At 38.5% G+C, this 20,771-nt stretch overlaps 1 protein-coding gene across 2 annotated transcripts in view; it reads left to right on the top strand.

Annotated features, from left to right (window-relative positions):
- TMTC1 (transmembrane O-mannosyltransferase targeting cadherins 1) overlaps positions 1-20,771 on the top strand; it is a 292,296-nt gene that overhangs the window by 15,195 nt on the left and 256,330 nt on the right. For both annotated transcript variants that reach the window (XM_023209004.2, XM_023209003.2), the window contains exons 2-5: positions 742-919; positions 11,128-11,201; positions 14,000-14,176; positions 17,985-18,191. In XM_023209004.2, coding sequence (XP_023064772.1) covers positions 742-919; positions 11,128-11,201; positions 14,000-14,176; positions 17,985-18,191 — 636 coding nt within the window. The remainder of the gene's footprint in view (positions 1-741; positions 920-11,127; positions 11,202-13,999; positions 14,177-17,984; positions 18,192-20,771) is intronic.

The raw sequence follows: 20,771 nt of genomic DNA, 5'->3' as shown, positions 1-20,771 counted from the left end.
CCCTTTGTGGTTCTCTTTTAGTTTCTTTGTCATAGTCTTAGAAATAAGGTACTGAGATCTGTGGGAATTTATGTTAAAAACAAATATTTGATACACATTCTAGAACATGATGCTTTTGCTCATCTTTTCATTTCAGTTGCAGCTGATAATAGCATGTAGGTTCCCTAAAGCTTCCTTTGTGGGGTGATAATTAGGTGATGCTTGTATAATCTAGAAACCTGGTTCCTGGTGGCACCATGGGTGAGAGAACACATTCATTTGTCCCAACTGTGGGACCAATGCCTCATTTGTCCCAACTGTGACTACAATCGTAGTTTCATGGTTTCTGTTCATCTCTGGTATATGTGGCTCTGACCCACCCCGCTTGGAACTTCCCTTTCAACACTCAGTTGCTTGGGAAGAGCCAGCAATGAAAACAAGAATATTAAGGGGGCGTATTCGCATTAGCCATGGAGTGATGGAAAAACAGGCTCAGCACCTGTTTGCTTGCCTTCTCAGTGAGGTCAAAGTTCCCTGAAATAATATTGTATTGTATATGCATGGATTTCTGCACATGGGACAATTCTGAAGTAGGAAAAATGTGATACATACCCAAAGATAAAAAATAACCCAACATTGGGTATCATTTAAAAATCATTCATCTAATAGCTTATCTTTTTAAATGGTGGATTCCATCTGTTTTCCTGTGTTTATGTTGAGTTTGTAGCTAATGCAGTTTTTTCTTTTTTCTTTTTTTTATAGGCTAAACATATTTTTGACTGGTATGAACCCATTCTACTTTCATGCAGTAAATGTAATTTTGCACTGCTTAGTGACTCTTGTGCTGATGTACACCTGTGATAAAACTGTCTTCAAAAATCGTGGACTTGCTTTTGTAACGGCATTGCTTTTCGCTGTGCATCCTATTCATACTGAGGCGGTAAGTGTAATTGGATCTCAGTGAAATAATGAATATGAGTATGTGTGTGTATGTATATGTGTATACACACACATATATATACATGTAAATATGTGTGTATATGTAGATATGTGTGTATATAGATATATACATGTAAACTAAGCTGATCTTTTTTCCCTTTCAAAACCACGTGAATTCATTCTACTAAAGTGTTTGTCTTCATATATAAATCATTTTGTTTGACAACTTTTCCTTTTGAATGTTCAAAATGGTTTTATTGCACCTCTTGGATTTAACTGCTTTTCTAAATAACTGCTGTTATTATTACAGGTAGTAATGAATGGCCACAGTTTGTTCAGTTTTGTATTTGCAGATAATTTAAGTCCTAATGTGTTTTAAGCAGCAAGGGCCATTTGAGACACTTAGCGTGCTGAGTCATTGTTCCTGCTCCACATTTATATTTTATCTTTTCTCACCCTGCTTTATTTTATAATGTTTATTATGCAGAACTGTAAGTGCTGGGGAAGTACTATAAAAAGTTAGACTGACATTCTTCAACTTAGAAAGACAGACTTAGGAACCTTATGTATTGTTTCCCAAGTTACTTAATAGGAAGGGCAGTTATTGCGTGGGTGATGAAAAATTTACTTTAAAAGGATTGGCTGGGTGTGGTGGCTTATGCCTGTAATCTCAGCACTTTGGGAGACTGAGGCGGGAAGATCACTTGAGGTCAGGAGTTCAAGACCAGCCTAGCCAACATGGTGAAACCCCATCTCTACTAAAATTACGAAAACCTTTAGCCAGGCGCCGAGGCGGGCGCCTGTAATTCCAGCTACTTGGGAGACTGAGGCAGGAGAATTGCTTGAACCTGGGAGGTGGAGGTTGCAGTGAGCCAAGATTGTACCACTGCACTCCCGCCTGGGCAACAGAGTGAGACTCCGTCTCAAAAAAAAAAAAAGTGTTGATAGCTATGGCCCTCTTTAAAATATTTATTTAATCATTCCATGAATCAGATGGTATTTTAAAGCTACTTTGTTTCCCAGCTCGGTGAACACAGCTGGTTTGTTTTATGTGCATGGCCAGGGGTAGATGAAAAGTTGATAAGAGGTCCATGGGCACCACAGTTTTACAAGACTGTTTTCCAGAGCCTCAGCTTGCATCTCTCTGGACGCTTCCCTGAAGCTGATCTGCCTGAGAACACACCTGCAGTAAAGATGTCATGGTGGTTCCCTTCTCTGTCCTCTGAATTCAGAAGTGACATAGTTGTCATGGAGATGCACAATAATATGTTTATTTAAATTGACACAGAAGTCTGATTTAACCAGTTGGTTTGATGAGGAAGACTGGTTTGCCAGTTAGGCTATATGATGGGCATTTTCCACCAACAAAATTCTAAATCTGTAAGCTCAAAGTTTTGACAAAAATATATGTTGACTGGGTGATGAAGAAAGATCACTTTATTTAAAAAGCTACATTGTGAAAGGTCATTTTCCCAACTCTTTGTGAGTATTTTAGACTGAGCAAGGTGACTTTAAGTGGGCGAGTATGAGGCATAAGTCATAGTCCTTTGCCGAGTTTCAGTAAAGCCGTTCTGCTTTACTTAAAAGAAATTGTGACAGTAAATGACTGTAATGATAGGTAACTCTAATGATGGCCATGTTTAAATTCTTTGCTTTTGACCAAATGAAAGGAGGACCTGATTACATTGTCAGCTGCTAGATCATTAAAAATTATGTAAGGTGATAGATCATTATGTGATATTTGCCAATACCTTGGAGTTCAAAGAATAAAGTCATTGCTGTAACAGGTCTACTTCCATTTTCACTTATTTATGTGAGCAGCCTATGAAGATGAAAGCTAGGAATAGCTGGTATTAATGCTGCCTGCTGTCATAGTCTAACACAAGGTAAGATTCAGCCATGGACAACTGAACTTACTGAAAAGAAATCTGCTATACCTAGGTTATTAAGAGGTGATTTTTTATATTTATTAATTATTTATCATTTTATGCTTTATTTATGATATATCAAACATCTGTGAATTAGCAATAATTGGAATAGTAATACAAAAATTTAAATTTTAACACTTAGAGGCTTATGGTCAAAAGAAATGTAAAATATAGATTTAATTGTATATATTTTTATTGTAGGGAGAAGGATGATAAATACAATATTTTTAAGCATAACTATGTAATTTACAAAAATGGTGAGGGGGAAATACAATGAAAGCATGAGTTCAAGGAGAAAGGATATGAAGTGTCTACCAATTAAAGAAGAACCTATTCATGTTTGGATAAATGGAAGATGAAGAGCTTCAAGTTGCTATAGTGTTCAGATTCCATTTGGTAGATTTAATACAGGAACATTATGGCCTCATTTTGAAATGTCAATATCTACAATGCATAGGCAGTTAGATCCTTTCAAGTATTTCAAATTATGATGAAAAAGTTTTGATATGAATTGAAAAAAATAAGAGAGATACTTAAGTTTTTAATGTTCTTTTTGGATAGAATATGAAGAAAAATAATCAAAGACTACTACTAACTAGACGTATAGAATATATGATGCTGGGCCAATGGCATGTTATAGTATAAAACCATAGGCAGTATTTTATTTCTGACAAATAATTCTTCATATACAATTGGAAATCTGTGCTTAGAGCATATTGGGGACAACTACTGCATGAAAGAACAAATGAGTAGGGCAATAACAGTTTCAATTCAGAGGTATCAGAGAGAGGGAGAGCATAAAACACAGGCAGCCTTTGGCAGTTTGATCAGGAACTGGTTAAGGTTGGTTCCCAAGAAAAGAGGAAAATCCTATTAGCAAAATTACCTTCCAAAAAAAAAATAGTTACAACAAGCTTTTGTACTAATCGAAAAAAATCCATAGTAACAATGAAAGGGACAGAGGAGTCTAAGAGCTGGGTATTTGTTTAGGGAAGGATGTTAGGGAGGATGCTTACATTCATAAGGTTATGAGGGAAGTGTAAGAAGGAGGCAGAGAAATTTAGCCTACAAAACAGTTTACATGACAAAGTAAAATCGGGGAACTTATTATTTAGTCATAGATTGCAATTCAAGTTTCTAAGTAGGAGGAGGACAGAGAAATAGAAAAAGAGATGTACTTTCCAGAAGATATAGAGATAAATCATTAATATTATTATTTGAGACAGGGTCTCACCCTGTTGCCCAGACTGGGGTGCATTGGCATGTTCATAGCTTGCTGCAGCCCCCGTCTCCTTGGCTCAAGCAATCCTCCCACCTCAGCCTCCCCAGTAGCTGGGACCACAGGTGCTCACCACTATGCCGGGCTTCTTTTTTCTTTCTTTTTTTTTAAGTAGAGACAAGGTCTTGCTACGTTGCTGAGGCTGGTCTTGAATTCCTGAACTCAAGCAATCCTCCTGCCTTAGTCTCCCAAAGTGCTGAGATTACAGGTGTGAGCTACGACACCTGGCCCTGGTGAATTATTTTTTTGAAAAAGACCTTGGCTTTGTGGGAGAGGGAGTTACTGGGAATTATCTCCTCTTTATTAAAGAAGAACAAAAATTGGATCATAAACTATCTCAGGAAGGATGGAAATTTTAAATTTTTTAGGTGGGGTTTAATTTGAACACACTGATATGATTAAGCATTTGCTTTATTAATTATGTAATCAACAAATAGTTAATGAATACAGTGTCTGCAAAGGATTGGTTCCAGGACCGCCAAAGACACCAAAATCTGAGGATGCTCAAGTCCCTTATATAAAATGCTATAGTATTTGCATATAATTTACACACATCATCCTGTATACTTTAAATCATCTCTACATTCCTTATAATACTCATAATTTGCAAATAGTTGTTAGACTATGTTGGTTTTTATTTGTATTATATTTATTGTTGTACTTTTATTACTTACTTACTGAATTTTTTTTTGATCATCAATTGGTTGAATCCAGGGATATAGAACCTTTGGATATGGAGGGCTGACTATACTTGCTTGGTGTAAGGCATTCCACCAGGGGAATATGTGAGTGAATAGCAGGGTCCCTAGCCACAATTTTACAAGCTCATTGAAAAGCCAAAGAGCATACATAAAAACAGATGCAAGATAAAGCAATATGTTGTAACAAAACAAGAGCCCTAGCAGAGAGCAAAATTATTTTTAATTTAAGTAAATAGGGACAAATTCATTTATTTACTCAATTTATTCAATCTTTCAATAAATATTTAAGTGGCTATAATACAGTGACTATAATAGAGTCACTCAGTGCAGGGGTATAGCAATAAATAAGTCAGACCCAGAGCTTTCCTCACTTAAGCCTTTGAGATTATTGGAATAATTTCCTGACCGTATATTTTTTAGGAAATTTATGTTTTTATGAATCCTGAATCATGAGAAAAGTCAGTAGAGACACTGGGAAAATGGAGGAAGTTATTTTAATTCTTCTATGATAGTTAAAACTTAATCATTGTAGAGACGTTACAGATTTACAGAAATGTACTTAGGTCAAGTTGAGAGCAAGTGCAGGAAACGCTGATACATGGAGTTGAAGGTTAAGTTCAACATTTCAACAAGAATTGGGATAGGAAGACTTAAGAGAAAATTAGTTATGATCTAATCAGTCTGTCTGGTTTGTAGCTGTTGCTGTGTGTTAATTGTGTGTTCCTGGCCCTGTCTGACATTAATGGAACTCATTCTTGCAGATAAAATAAATATCAATAGCCTTATACATATAGTATACTTCATACAAATCTTATTGGTGGTATTCCAAAAGGCAAGTTTCTACAGCAAATTAACACCTAATTTGAAAAATCTGCCTGTGATTGTGTTAACCTTGCTAGAGGACCTGCTGTTACATCATTTGAATTCTCTCCAATTATGTTCACTGATGTTTGTCCCTCCAGTGTTTGAATATGTGTTAGAGGCTGCAGTTCCTAGGTAACAGCCACCATGTTGGTAACGGAAACCTGTAGTTTGAGGCTAAAATACATGCTGGCCATTTGCATATATTTTTCACTAACCATGAACTGACCGATTGCTTTTGTACTTTCCAGAACCCTAGAAAGACATTGTCATAAGATCAGCTGGCTCCAGTTTAATGTTCCATCTTTGCTTCCCATTGCCCCTCCTCACTTCTTTATTTACTCCATGCTCTTCATCACCTCAGGTCTCCCCTTCCAGAACCACTCCGTATATCTCCAGACCTCTCTTTCTCTGCCGTTCTTGTATCCTCCACCTGCAAAGCATTTTTATTCCTTCCCAGGCCTAGGCTGCGCATTTCCTCACCTTGAGCTTCCTGAAATCTCCCTTGTTTATGTTTAAGTCACAGTTTACATGGCCAGACCTGTGAAGCCTTCCTAGATCCTACAGTAAAAATTAATCTCTTCAGTCTTCTCCTGGTAATGGTTTCTCCTCTTATGATGCATGCAGTTTCCTTGTGTGCCATTTAATATCCTCTTTTGACTCCCCACCAGATGTTAAACTCCTTGAGGCTGATTGTATGTTTCCAACTGGCACAGTATATAGCCAAGAGGAGGCACTTGGAAAATGTTTGTTGACTGGAATTAAACATACGCTTACTGAACATGACAATATTGACTAATTGAATCACAATGAATGGCTGGTCTAGATATACAGTAGTTAATGACTATTATAGCACCCATTTTTAGATATCTAGCCTTTTGCCCCAAATACCTCAGTTCCACAGGGGTATAGAATACATGTTTAGTGGTTTGGACTGGCAAGAGAGCCTATCAATGTTACACCAATATTTCAACACCCTCTTTGAGCTTCTCCTGCTAGGGACACTACATTCTTTATATCTGGGCACATCCAGCTGGCACAGTCTGCTGTCGCCTCTTCCAAACTGGCTGCAATGCAAGAAGCCGGGCTGCAGGACGCCTTTAGCACATTAGTTAAGCTTGCTTAGCTTGTGATTGCCTCATTCCAACTTGCTACACCCAGTAACAGCTTGCAAGTCTTGCTGTTGGCTACATCAGTTGTGCTGTGATGAGCGCCCTTCTCGGTCCAGATTCTTAGGTTTATCTCAAGACTGTTGCTGGTGAGCTGGGCTCTCTGTTTAACCTTCAGGAGGATTTGCAAGTGATGCTGAGCTAAAAGCTCAAGGAGGTGGTAGTGTAGTCTGAGCAGATCTGGGTTTACAGGTGACTCATATACACTTCTGCTTTACAGACTGAGAGTCTGAGCTGAGCCTTGACATTGTGGTGACACCACACTGTCACTGCATTCGTCTCTTGAGTCATGCAGTCTTCCTGATTTGGTACTCAAGTTCCTTTTAGATTAACAAATCAATGAACAGCATGTGATGCAAGCAGCCACGTCAGGTAATAGCTTTCAGCTCTGTATTGCCAATGGTATTCTTTGGCCATGTCCAGGTTTCTCTTAATGTAAGTAGGACTGGAATTTTTCTCAGTATGTGACTTGCTGTCTATCCATCTGCATGTGTATAATTGAGTTATGTTTTACGCAGATTTTAACTAACAGATGCATTAGATTATCTAATAAAGTTTGCAATTAAGATACCGTACATGTAAACCTTAAAGTAAAAACATGATTTTCATAAGCCACACACGAAAACCTATCTCAGTATCAAGAGTTCCACCCCCTTTCTCTGAAAAAAAAAAAAAAAGGGCCGGGGGCGGGAGAGAAAGAAGTGCACCAGCATTTATCCAGCAGGCCCTTTGTGTATATATCATCTCATGAATTACAACCACCCTGAGAGAGCGGGTGTTACACGCATTTTAAACAGAACAAAACCAAATCTCAGATGACAAGAGCAGTCTACATTCAGACCTTGAATGATTTACCTCCATACTTATTTTGTTTTTAAGTTTTTGAGACAGGGTCTTGCTCCGCACCCAGGCTGGGGTGCAGTGGTGTGATCTCGGCTCACTGCAGCCTCTACCTCCTGGGCTCAAGCAGTCCACCCACCTCAGCCTCCCGAGTAGCTGGGACCACAGGTGCACACCCGGCTAGTCGTTTGTATTTTTGGTAGAGACAGGGTTTCTCCATGTTGCCCAGGTTGGTCTTGAACTCCTGAGCTCAACGGATCTGTCCACTTCGGTCTCCCAAAGTACTGGCATGACAGGCGTGGCATGAGCCACCGTGTCCGGCCACCTCCATGCTTGTTTACTGCCTCTCCTTCATGGCTGCAAAGCGTGCTCATTGCATAAGGATGCTGACAGGTATATTTCCCAGAAAACTGTTTCCTACTATTAATTGTTGATTGATTATTTAACACACCATAGATCTTGGGTCTTCCGTGATGTGGGTGATACTGTTCCTGTGACTGAAATGTCAATCCTTTTGAAATGTTCCTCATGATTCACCTCTTATGGTACCTGTTCTTTGGAGCATCTTTAAAAATCTATATCCCATTTTTCTCTTGACTCTTTTATTTCTTGGATTTAAAAAAAAAGAGAGAAAAATGCATAGATATCTTATGTAGCAAAATAGTGTGAAAATTTGTAGAGTCATCTGTTACCCACCCCTCTTCCATTTCAGTCTTTTTCTGGAGTAATGCATTTTTTGAAATAATTTCAAACTTAAAAAATATGGAGAATAACTGTACACTCCCTGTCCAGATTCATAAATTTTCCACATTTTCCCACATTTGTTTTATCACCTTCCTCTCTTTCTCTCTCAATATATAAAAATGTTATTTATTTTCTGAAGCATTTGACAGCAGGTTGAACAATTCATACCCCTTTATACTTTAATAATTTAGTTGTATATTTTCTCTAGTCTTCATTAGTCTCCTTTAGTTTGAAACAGTCTTCATTGTCTTTCTGTAATATAATTTATAGATTATAATATAATTTAGAATTTATATTAGAACATGTAAAATAACAAATGTTATTAACATGTTGTATTGCAATATATGGTTATAATATATTCTATAACTGTAATATAAATAAGTAATACTTAATGTTATCAATTTATAACATATATACTACATATAATATAGATATAGCATATTATATTAAAAATACATGATATATAAATACTGTATGATATGTAGTTATGTGCAAATGAAGAATGAATAATGTGTAAGTAATATATAAAATATATGCATATTATATGGGTAATGCATTATACATATAATATATAAAAATATATACAATATTATACTTGATTAGATTATAATGGGTTATAATTATGAATCATGGTGTAATGTAAATTAGAATAAAGTAATATGCAATAAAATGTAATGTTACAAAATATTGCTACACGTAAAATTTATAATTTGTTACTGTAATATATATTTATTTGTATTTTTATCAAATGTTCCTCATCTTGAGTTTCATGTTTTCTCGTGATTCTATTCAGGTTATATGTCCCTTCTAGAATACTGCATAAATGATGGTTATGATGGTTCCTTCAGGAATGGTGATTTTAATTGTATTCCACAGTTAAGACATAGTGCAATATAATGCATTTTTTCCATAGTGCTCTTTTTAAATATTTTCATCTAATAATTAGTAAATAGACACTTTGAAGTTCTGCTAATACTTTGCACCTCAAAAACTTTCATGCCCTAGGTTTAGCATCCACTGATGTTTTTGATGTTTCTTGCTTGCTCCAGTCTTCACTCTTCTGGCAGCAAAATGGTTATTTTCCAACTCCACTGCTCCCTTCACATTCATTAACTGGTTTTTTAATGAAGGAAGAGGTCTCCTTTCTTTCCCATTCACTTGCTTGCTGTATGTATGTAGGTACATTTATATGTATCCATTCATTCATTTATATATATACAATTACGCATTGCTTAACAATGGGGACATGTTCTGAGAATGAGTTGTTAGGTGATTTTGTCATTGTGCAAACATCATAGAGTATACTTACACAAACCTAGATGGTATGGCCTATTGCTCTTAGGCTACTGTACTGAATACTGTAGGCAACTGTAACACAATGGTAAGTATTTGTGTATCTCAACATATCAGACATAGAAAAGGTACGATAGAAATATGGTATTATAATCTTGTGGGACCACCATCATATATGTGGCTTGTTGTTGACCTGAATGTCATTATTCAATGCATAGCTGTATTTATTATTAGTATGGACTCATGGATTTCATTTTCAATGGTTTATAATATATTATTGTACTCATTTATTTTAATATTCAAATTGCCTTAAGTTTGTTTGGTGGGAGCCCCTTGTTGCTGGCTTCTATGCCCTTTTGACTGTCATTTTATAAGCATTTTCTTACTTTCTGACATGAGATGATCCAAGCTCCTCTTGAATTTTCTCAGCCTCAGCCCTGGTATCAGCCAGTTTTCCAAGGAGCTGGTGTTCTCTTTTGTGGAGAAATAGTTTGTGGTTAGTGCCAAGATGACCCATTGCTACTGAGGTTTTATGTTTATAGGCCCTTTCAGTGATAGAACTAAGAAAAATATGCACACATGTACATATACACACTTGCACACACATATACTCACATATAGCAATCATCAGTTCAAACTCATTCCCTTTCTTGTTTTTTTTTTTTTTAATTTTTTGAGACAGGGTCCACTGTGTCACACAGGCTGATTGCAGTGGCACGATCACAGCTCACTGCAGCCTTGACCTCCATGGCTCAAGCAGTCCTCCCACCTCACCCTCCTGAGTAGCTGGAACTACAGGCATATGCCATCATGCATGGCTAATTTTTGTATATTTTTGTAGACATGGGGTTTTGCCATGTTGCCCAGGCTGGTCTTGAACTCCTTAACTCAAGTGATTTGCCAGCCTCGGTCTCCCAAAGTGCTGAGATTACAGATGTGAGCCATCCTGCCCGGCCCCATTTTTGTTAAAAGTATTGATTCTCAACTTACTTTTTTCTAATTCTCTAAAAATATTGTCTGCTCCATTAGCATTATGGTACACAGAAGGACACAGTGTCTGACTTTCAAATATTGCTCAAAATTTCTTTTGAATAAATTAATAAATGAATAAATTTTGATGCTGTGAATTGACACTCTAAGAAGAGAGCTTAAAAATAAAGTGTGGAAATCTTGCCCTTTCAATTCTCTTTTTTCCTGACATAAACTCGTTATTAAATATATTTGATAATCAGAGGTGCTTAGTCATAGATCAGAACTTGAAGAACCGTGAGTTTTCTATGTTATTATATCTTTCATTTATCTAACGGCAAATATATTTCTGTAATGTATTTGTGTAATGGTTTTCTGAAAGTAATTGTCTGAGGTTTTCATTTTTTATTATTTTAACTTCCAAGGTGGCTGGGATCGTTGGCAGAGCTGACGTGTTAGCGTGTCTGCTGTTTCTTTTGGCCTTTCTCTCCTACAACAGGTATGTGTGGCTAAGAGTGCCCTTCACTGTGATTGCAACTGTGCCATGTGTGTAGACTGTGAGCATGTGTCTGAGAGGAGAGAGGCTTCTGGTTGTGAAATACTCAGCAAGCTTTCCAGGGACCAGGAATAAGAAACTCTCTCTTTATCCAGTGCTGGGCCGTTTCTGTTTCAACCCAATTCTGAACCACACTGTAGCACCTTAAAGGGATTGCTTTCCCAGTGCTGAGAACCCAAGTGCTTGCTTATTCATTCCTTTTACTTGTAGTTTCTTACTGAGAATTGAATTTGGAATTTTAGCTCTAAGCCAAAATGTATTTGATACAATGTTCTCTTTTATTTGACTATGATTTGCTTAATTTTTCCTTTTCATTTTGGTCCTAATTTTTTTCTCTTTGTTAGCCTCACCAAAGTAACTCAGAGCTTAACATGACAAAGCTGAGTATAAAGTAGTGTTTCTTGACTGTAGTTTTCCAATTTACATATAGTTTCATCAAAAGATAGAAGTGTTTTGCATTGGGAAACTGAAAAGCCTTAAAATAATTTCTCATTGTATTGCACCTTTACCCTAAACCAATCAGATTCTCCTCTGAGTCACGTCATGTCCATATAGCAAAAGGAGTGGATTAAAAAGAGAATGTTGATGGGGGCAGCTCAGAGCATGGTCTGTAATATGGTTTGGCTATGTCCTCACCCAAATGTCATCTTGAATTGTAACTCCCACAATTCCCACGTGTTGTGGAACGAACCTAGTGTGAGGCAATTAAATCATGGGGGCGGATCTTCCCCATGCTATTCTTGTGATAGTGAATAAGTCTCACGAGATCTGATGGTTTTAAAAATGGGAGATTCCCTGCACAAGCTCTTTTTGCCTGGTGCTGTCTATATAAGACGTGACTTGCTTCTCCTTGCCTTCTATCATGATTGTGAGGCCTCCCCAGCCATGTGAAAGTGTGAGTTCAATAAACCTCTTTCTTTTGTAAATGGCCCAGTCTCCGGTATGTCTTTATCAGCAGCATGAAAACAGACTCATACAACCTGGAAAAAGGGGGCAGGTCAACCATGTTGCTCAGTTTCATGGAGAGATGCCTGATTAAGCATTTGGTGGCCCTGATCTTTGGATCAGTTCATTGACCTATAGTCTTACAAAACCCAGTGACTGAGGAACACTGTTCTAAACCAGTGGCTCTTAATTAGGGGTGATTTCCCTCCTCCTCCTAGCCATTACCTCTTCTACCTGCACGAGACATTTGGCAATATCTGCAGACATTTTTGGTTGTCACAACTGAAGAGGTGCTCATGGCATTTACGGCGTAGAAGCCAAAGATGTTGCTGAACAGACATTCTGCAATGCACAGGACAGTCCCTACAACAAAGAATTATCTGGCAGAAAATGCCAGTAGGGCTAAGATTGAGAAACCTGTTACAAACCAATTTAGACCTTGGGTCAATGATGAAATGAATTAAGTCTTAGGAAGTTTTGTTTTGTTTAAAAGGTAGAACATTTTCTTAGCATAATGTAAGTCTTCTTCTGATCCTGGCTTTGTAACTTCCTACTACATTCTTGATTGTATGATGTGGTGTCATGAAACCTGAAGATATAAGCCAAAATTTAACAATTAATTGTTTCTTGTTTACTCTGGCATTAGAATATAAGTAATAATTGCTTTGGAGTTTAAATTTGTTCTCTAGGCCTGTTCTGTGTGGTTCATATGTTTGGGGGCATGATTAGGCCTGCAGTGTATCCATATCTGTATGATAATGAGCCATGTTATTACAGATTGGTTTTGCATGCCATTCTCACTTTCAGAAATTTGAGCTATAGACCAACTCAATAGAAATAAATGCCTATCCACTACAAATCCTGTGTATAATTTTATGCAGTTGTTCTAAGACATAACACTAAGGAGAAGGTGTCTCAACTACAGAAATATTGGCCTTTACTTCCATGGAATAGGAGCCAATAGGTGTGGTACCTGTTGAAGGGAACAGTGATGTTTCTTGGTAGGGGGCCAGCTCTGTTTTACAAGGTGAAACAAAGGCTTAACAGCACCAGAGAGATTTTGAAAATCCTTGTTGGAAATTAAACTGAGAAAAAAATAAACTTTACCTAAGGTATGCTCATAGAAAATGAATTTAAAAATTTTGGCTGAATGAATTTAGCCAAAAGAAAAAAAAGGTTAAAATCATTGTATTTTCATCCCAGAGAGAAATGCTTATTATATTTTGGCATGTATATCCACTGGTAACTTTGTTTTATGTATGGAAGCACATAAAATACTTCACTACCATAATGATAATGGTGATATACACTTGATGTGTGACAAGTCATTCGTTTAATCCCCCCTACAACGCCGTAATCCCTTTTCACACATAAGGAAACTGAAGCACCAAGAAGTAAAGTAACTTGCCCCATATTACCCTATTAATTAACTGCTGTGGTTAGCAGGGAACCCAGGGAACCTGGCTCCTGAGCTTCTGCATATAGTTTAGTAACTCGATTATTCACTTAGAATGTATTCACTTAAACCTCTTTTCATGTGACTAAGTATGTCTCTCTGGTAGAATTTTAAATGGCTTTTTGGTGTTCATTTGTTACATACCATAGTCTGTGTATACTGCAATTTAAGTACCAAATTCAGTATTGTGGGGATGAAGTCTCTTTAAGAAATCTCTACTCACCTGCTTAATTTCTTAGAATACAATGAAATTGACATTAGCTCTTATCTTTAAGAGGTGGTATTTCTTAGCAGACCACATTCTTGCTTAGATTAAAAGAATCTCCAACTTGTTTTTCAGGAGTCTGGATCAGGGCTGTGTTGGGGAAAGCTTCCCTTCCACGGTGTCTCCCTTCTTCTTGCTGTTCAGTTTGTTTCTGGGGACCTGTGCGATGCTGGTGAAAGAGACAGGCATCACGGTGTTTGGAGTGTGCTTGGTTTATGACCTCTTTTCCCTTTCCAACAAGGAAGACAAGTCGTAAGTCATTTTAAAGTTTTGATATCAAATGGTGTGTCATGGGCAGAGAAGAATTACTTAAAACAATAGTTTCCAATCTTCCATTTAAAAAATATAAGTATAACACTTTATTAAATGTCATCTCACCTTAGACTGTCACATAATCAACAAGGCTTATTTCATTAAGATAAGTGCATTATATATGTTAAAATCCTTCACACTTTTATATAAATCATTGAGGACTATGAAGTTTTCGTGAGCCCCAAATTTGGAATTGGAAAGTATCTATGTTAATTGGAAGTTTATATTGCTGTTTTGTTTTGGTTGCATGCTGCTGAGAAAATCTTGATTCATAAAAATAGTGATTGCAAATGGTAACAGTTTTTCACAGCTTGCTTAGAATTCCTGCATTTGCCTGAGGGTTATCCATCAAAGAGCCCCTTGTCCTGCTCTTCTAACAATGCTATTAACTAAGAGTTTTAGGAGGCACCCATTGAAATTCCACAAAGAGCCAGTCTACACAATACAGGTATACACGTCATATTCAAATTAATGAACAACCTTATTTAGTAGCCTAATTTATTTAAAAAATTTAAGGCACACTCATTTTATGTTGTGGCTTATAGACGCTAAGAATCACTAAGGCATATTAAAAGTTCAAGCACATACTATAATTTTCTTCCCCATCAAATCCGTAATTACCAGTAATTTTACAAGCAGACCCCATTTTTCAGTAATTATAAGGTCCTTACTTTTAAACTTTTAAAAGATGTGGCTAATTTATTCCCCTGCCTTATCAAATGAAGAATTTTATCTGAAAAAAATCCTGCTTTTTAAATCTCATTTCCTACCTCTTTATACTTCTTGACATAAAGATAAGAGCAGTGATATTGAGTGGCAACAAACTGAGATGAGTCAGGAAATTCCGATCAGCCTCCTGCCCGGAAGTGTGATAGTTGGGGATAATTTAAAAAGAGTGTAGTGCTTGTTGGCTCTCAGTAAATTGCAGAGACTTATAAAAACATGGAGCCAAATAATTACTTTCACCCAAACTCATGCCAAGAAAACCGTGAGCCAGAGGCCCTCCCTTTGGTCTATATGAGGATGCCTTTCCTCCATATCCTCTGACCAGTGGGAGTAATTGCATTGCCCAACTTACTTTTTAGGGAACAACCTGTAAACCCTTTTTCCACTTTCTTTTTGCATCTACCTTGTCTCAACCTCTTAACTTCTTTCTGCTATGCCTCACTGACAGCAAAAAGATAAGACAGCTGACTGAAGACGCACTGTCTCATGTGGTCCAGTCCAGAGCTAATATTTTACTATTGTCATGAAAGTCATGTCTTCTCTGATCTTGGGACTCTCCAGGCCACTGGTGCCTACACCTCTTTCTTTCTTCTTCATGTAGTAACTGTTGAGCCAGGCCTTTTTCAAAAGGGATAATTGTCTCTTTTCTTTCTTTACCTTCATCATACTAAACGGCTAGAAATTCTTTGGGAGAAATAATACTGCTGATATAAATCCCACAGCTCCGTCTGGGTCTTTTTTGTTTTGTTTTGTTTTAAGAAACTTTTAGGCTGGGCACCGTGGCTCACGCCTGTAATCCCAGCACTTTAGAAGGCCAAGGCGGGCAGATCACAAGGACAGAAGATCAAGACTATCCTGGTCAACATGGTAAAACCCTGTCTCCACTAAAAATACAAAAATTAGCTGGGCATGGTGGCATGTGCCTGTAATCCCAGCTACTCAGGAGGTTGAGGCAGGAGAATCGCTTGAACCAGGGAGTTGGACATGGCAGTGAGCTGAGTTTGCGCCACTGCACTCCAGCCTGGTGACACAGTGAGACTCCGTCTCAAAAAAAAAAAAAAAAAAAATTAGCTTTCATATCCAGCAGTGCAGCCTAAGTGGAGGCATTCATTCTTTTCTTCATGCTTTTATCCACCCATTCAACACGTACTCATTCTGCCTAACCAAGAGCAAGACAAATACGGTTTCTTCCTGCAAAGAGCATGTAAGATGTTGGTGGAGACATTATGTAAATAATTCAATGAGTGATTGATTACAGTTGTAAAAAGTGGTAGGAAGGAACCAAAGGCTGTAACATGGAGACCTGGCCAAAAATGGTTAATATCACCTAAGGGTTGGCCCTGTGCTGGCACTGTGCCATGTCACTTGCTTGCAACAGTCTTTATCCTCATTTCACAAAGGAGAAAACAGAGGCACAGAAAGGATCCTCCCCACAGTCAGCCAGCCCAAGTGGAGCCAGGATTTGGACCCATGTCCATGTGGCTCCAGATTCACAGGGTTGGCCGGGAGCACCATTGCCTCCAGGGAGGAACATATGACAGGGACTCAGGAGACCTCGCAGGACATCTGCTGCTCAGGCATTATGAGAGTTACCCAACTCAGAGGTTCTGAATATCAGGGGAGTCGTGGACTCTTGAGAATTTCACAAAGTTGTGTCCCCAGAGGAATGCACATATACACAGAGTTTTACACAAGCACCTAGAGGTCTACTCCCCAGTCCCTACTTTATCTGCTGACTTGGAATAAACATCTTAGCACTAGGTGGTTCTTGAGATCTTTCACTGTATGATTCAGGAAGCAGGAAAGAAACAGTAATAGAAACAAAACATTGCAAGTACTTTCCTACAAGTGCAATTTATTCCTAAATTTTAAGATTGGCACACATGGATGGAATGAGATTTCTTCTATTTGACATCATCTTTAGGAGGAAAGATTTTCAGTGAAAGATCAGCTCCTGGAAGTTATCTTTCTTTTGTGAAAATTCAGGATACAATTCCCAACATGTAGAAAATAACATTCCCTGTCCACAGTCCTTATCCTCTCTCTCCAGAGGGAATCACAATCCCGAATTTGACATTTTTCATTTCCATGATTGTTTCTAGGACTTTACTTCATATGCACATATACCAGTGAATAGAAAAGTATTGTTTTACATATTTTCAAACTTTGCATAAATGCTATCATTTGCTTTTTTTTTCACTTACCATTGGGCTTTTGCGATATATCAATGTTGATATATGTAGCTATATTTCATTTATCTTAACTGCTGTATAGTATTTAATTATCATTATCCATTTTTCTGGATTTGGAATTTAGATTATTTCCACATTTTTGCTGTTATAAACTATGCTGCAATGAAATCTCTGTGCCTATATTCTTGTGCAAATACATGAAGCTTTCTTTCAGGCATACCCGTGGAAGTGTAGTTGCTGGGCAAAGGATAGATGCATGTTGACTGCATTACATCCCGAGACATTGCTCCTGAAATGGTTCTAGCAGGAATGAGAATCCTCTTTGTTTCACTTTCTGACCATCCCTTGGTAGTATCAGATGTTTAAATTTTTGCCCATCTAGTGGTTATGAATTATATCTCAGAGAATTCATAATAGAAAAAAATGTAATTAAAAATTGGATGGTTCAGCTATGAGCAATATCTTACAAGAATATAATAATGTAAATCCTTAATACCACTTCAACCAAATATTCTGAGAGAAACCTGTTTGGAGGGTGAGGGGTGAAGAAGTGTGTGTGTAAGTGTGTGTGTGTGTGTGTGTGTGTTGGTGGCCATCTAACAAAGTCTGAGTTACAGTGTTCTATAGTAAGTCAATACGATAAGTTCTAAAACTGTAATTATGTTCTTTTAATAATATGGCAGTAAATATCAGAAACACAAGAGCTAAAGACTTGAGAATGGTTGTTTCCAGGAAGCAAGACTTGTGGGTGGGGCAAGGTACTGCTATTGGTTGTTGCAAGCCTTGTCATTCTGGTTGACTTTGTTTTCCCTCAATTCCATGAACAACAGGAGCAATGGGGCCCTCTGTCCATGCAGCCCACAGCAGCCCGGGAGCCCCCAGCCCTCCTCACTGCCAGGCCATCCTCACCGGGAGAATGGGAAGCAGCAGCGGTTCCCTCACACAGGATCTTGGGGTGGCTGCCACTCTCCACTGCCACCAGAACCCAAGAGCAGTGGATTCCCAGTGTCCCCACGAGCTGTGTGGTCCATGATGAGGTACTGGGCTGGGTTTCTTGGTCCCTGCATGTTTTCAATGTCCAGCATCACCTAGTGCAGCCTGGGATGCCTAGGGAAGTGAAGCACTGAGTCAGCACACTGTGACCTCCCTCTCTTCATGCTTCCCTCCTTACCCCCTTCTTTCTGTCCCCATTTCTCTCCCTTCCTCCCCTGTATTACAATGGATAAGAAAGGAGGAGTTAGAGGAAGCAAGTGGAAGCCCTGCTGCCTGCCTGTGATGAGGTGTGGGTCTGTGCAACCTCAGACTTCAGAAGATGGGCGCCCTCCGTTTCCTGGGGTAGGAGAACGTTCTCCCTCCCCTTCTCCTGCCTCTGTCTGCTCTTTGTGTTTGATCTGAATTTATTGTAGTCCAAATATGAGAGGAAACCCAGAGGACTCTTCCTTTCTGAAATGTTTTTGAAGATGTATAAAAATCTTTACGGCATTTGACTGTCTTTCTTTTCTTCTTCTTCTTTTTTTTAAATATTTTGACCTAGCCTTGAAAATTAGCATGGATTTATCAGCACAGGTGTTGCTCACTAAATTAGTTTGTCTCTAAAATATCTCAGGCCATGGGCAAGTCAGAATATAACAGATATATGTTAAAAGATAAACTTAGGCACATTCAAAAGCTACAGAGTTTATTTGAGCAGAAAGTGATGAATGAATTGGGCAGCTCCAGACTGTCGGTGGTTTGGGGCTCCCCTGCTGGGGCAGGGTGTGGGGAAGCTTTTATAGGGCAAATGCAGAAACAGAGCAAAGGAAATATTTGATTGGTTAAAGGGTAGTAGTAGCCCTATGTGGATCATTCCAGTGGAAAGTCCCTAGTTACAGGTTAGTTGGTGGTTAAGCTTGGTTTCATTTTACCATTTACACTGAGTTGGGTTTCTCTGCTGATGTAGGGATGCAGGGTGCCGGAGTCACCTTAGCCTAATGACCTCAAATTATTTTAACATATGGAAATTCCATTCATAGGATTAGCACTTTACCACTTCAGATTGCTGTTGTTACTCTTCTGTGTAGTCCCTTAAAACTCCCTCTTTCTGCAGTCTTTGTTTCCAATTATTCTTGCCTTTGCCTGTGTTTGTTTTTTTATCTTGCCCCATTCATTCATCTTTTGTTCATTCATCAATAAATATCTGTTGAGTGGCTGACAAGTGCATGTTCAAGGCACCAGGAGTGTCCTGGTAAATAAGAAAGACAAGGTCCTTGCTCCTATGTAGCTTTCCTTCTAGTAGAGGAATGTAGACAAAAATAATCAACACTGAATGAACAATGAGAGTGCTAAGAAGAGAGTAAGGCAGGATGTGATGGGAGCGATGCCTCAGCCTGGGGGCATTTGGGTTGGTTGGCCAGGGAAGGCTTCTGAATCCTCCTGAATGAGGAGAGGAGCCAGTGAATATGTGCAAGGATCTGGCAGAGGGTTCCAGGCTTGACGGTCATGAGCAAATTGGGAGGAAAAGTGGGGAGGGCAGGGAGGGGGCAGGGCACAGGTGAAGGGATGTGCTGGCTGTGGAAGCAGGTTTGGGTTTTATTCTAGGGGAATGGGAAGATGCTGGAGTTTTTTTATTTTTATTTTTATTTTTTAAGTATAGACAGACATGATTACATTTATTTTAGAAACATTCCTTCTTGTCTCTTTGTGGTGCAGGCTGTTGGGGGCAATCATGAAGGAGGGAAAAGGGTTAGGAGGCTTTCACACAAGCTGAGTGAGGGAAAAGGGGTCTTAGCTGAGAGTCATGGAAACTGCAATGAAGAGATGAGGTGGATTTGAGATACATTTCTGATACAGACCCAACAGGACTCGTTAATGTTTGTGATTACGGGCAGAGGGAAAGGAAGGAAACAAGGATTTCCAAGTTTCTGGCTTAACCAGGTGGGTAGATGGTGGCATTAGTTACTAAGTGGAAAAATTAGGGGAGTAATAGGTTTTCCGGGGGTTGGGGAGAGAATAAAATCACAGTAATCCATGAAATTCCTGAGGAAAAGGGAAGAGTAATAAAGGGTTAAAACATTGAGAAAATCTTCACATTTTTATTGAGGGCCATGGAGGAAAAGAAGGTGAAATAATTGGGGAAATTGTGAATTTTTAAAATGGAGGCTAAAGAGTGGAGGAAAATGAGTACAGAGATCACTGGAGATGTTCAAGGTGAGACAGAAGCTAGGCTGCCATGTGACTATGAACTCGGTTAGGGCAGGTTTATGCCAGGGTGTCTCACAGATGTGTTGCCAGCTCCTGTCACAGTGTCTGGCCAATAGCAGCTGCTTAAATGTTTGTGACATGGATCAGTTGATGAGTGGATGATAAAGAAATGTTGGAAATTAACATAGATGGAACATTTTCGATAAATTTGCCAATGAAGAAATGGAGAAAAGGTTGTTAGTGGGAGAGAGGTTTTTCTTTTCAGACGTGTGTGTGTGTGCGTGTGTGTGTGTGTGTGTGTATTCTTAGATAACCTGTAGAGAGGAGAGATAAATCACGCTGGAGCAGAAAGGGTAAGATGAAATATGAATTCCTGTGGTGTGCTGCTAATTGTTTAATAACTGGCTCTCTAAAGAAAGGGACTCCTGATTTGTAGT

The sequence above is a fragment of the Piliocolobus tephrosceles genome, chromosome 10 (assembly GCF_002776525.5).
Source record: "Piliocolobus tephrosceles isolate RC106 chromosome 10, ASM277652v3, whole genome shotgun sequence".
NCBI lineage: Eukaryota > Metazoa > Chordata > Mammalia > Primates > Cercopithecidae > Piliocolobus > Piliocolobus tephrosceles.
The sequence above is the reverse complement of the archived record's forward strand: the minus strand, read 5'-3'. Positions and strand labels throughout refer to the sequence as shown.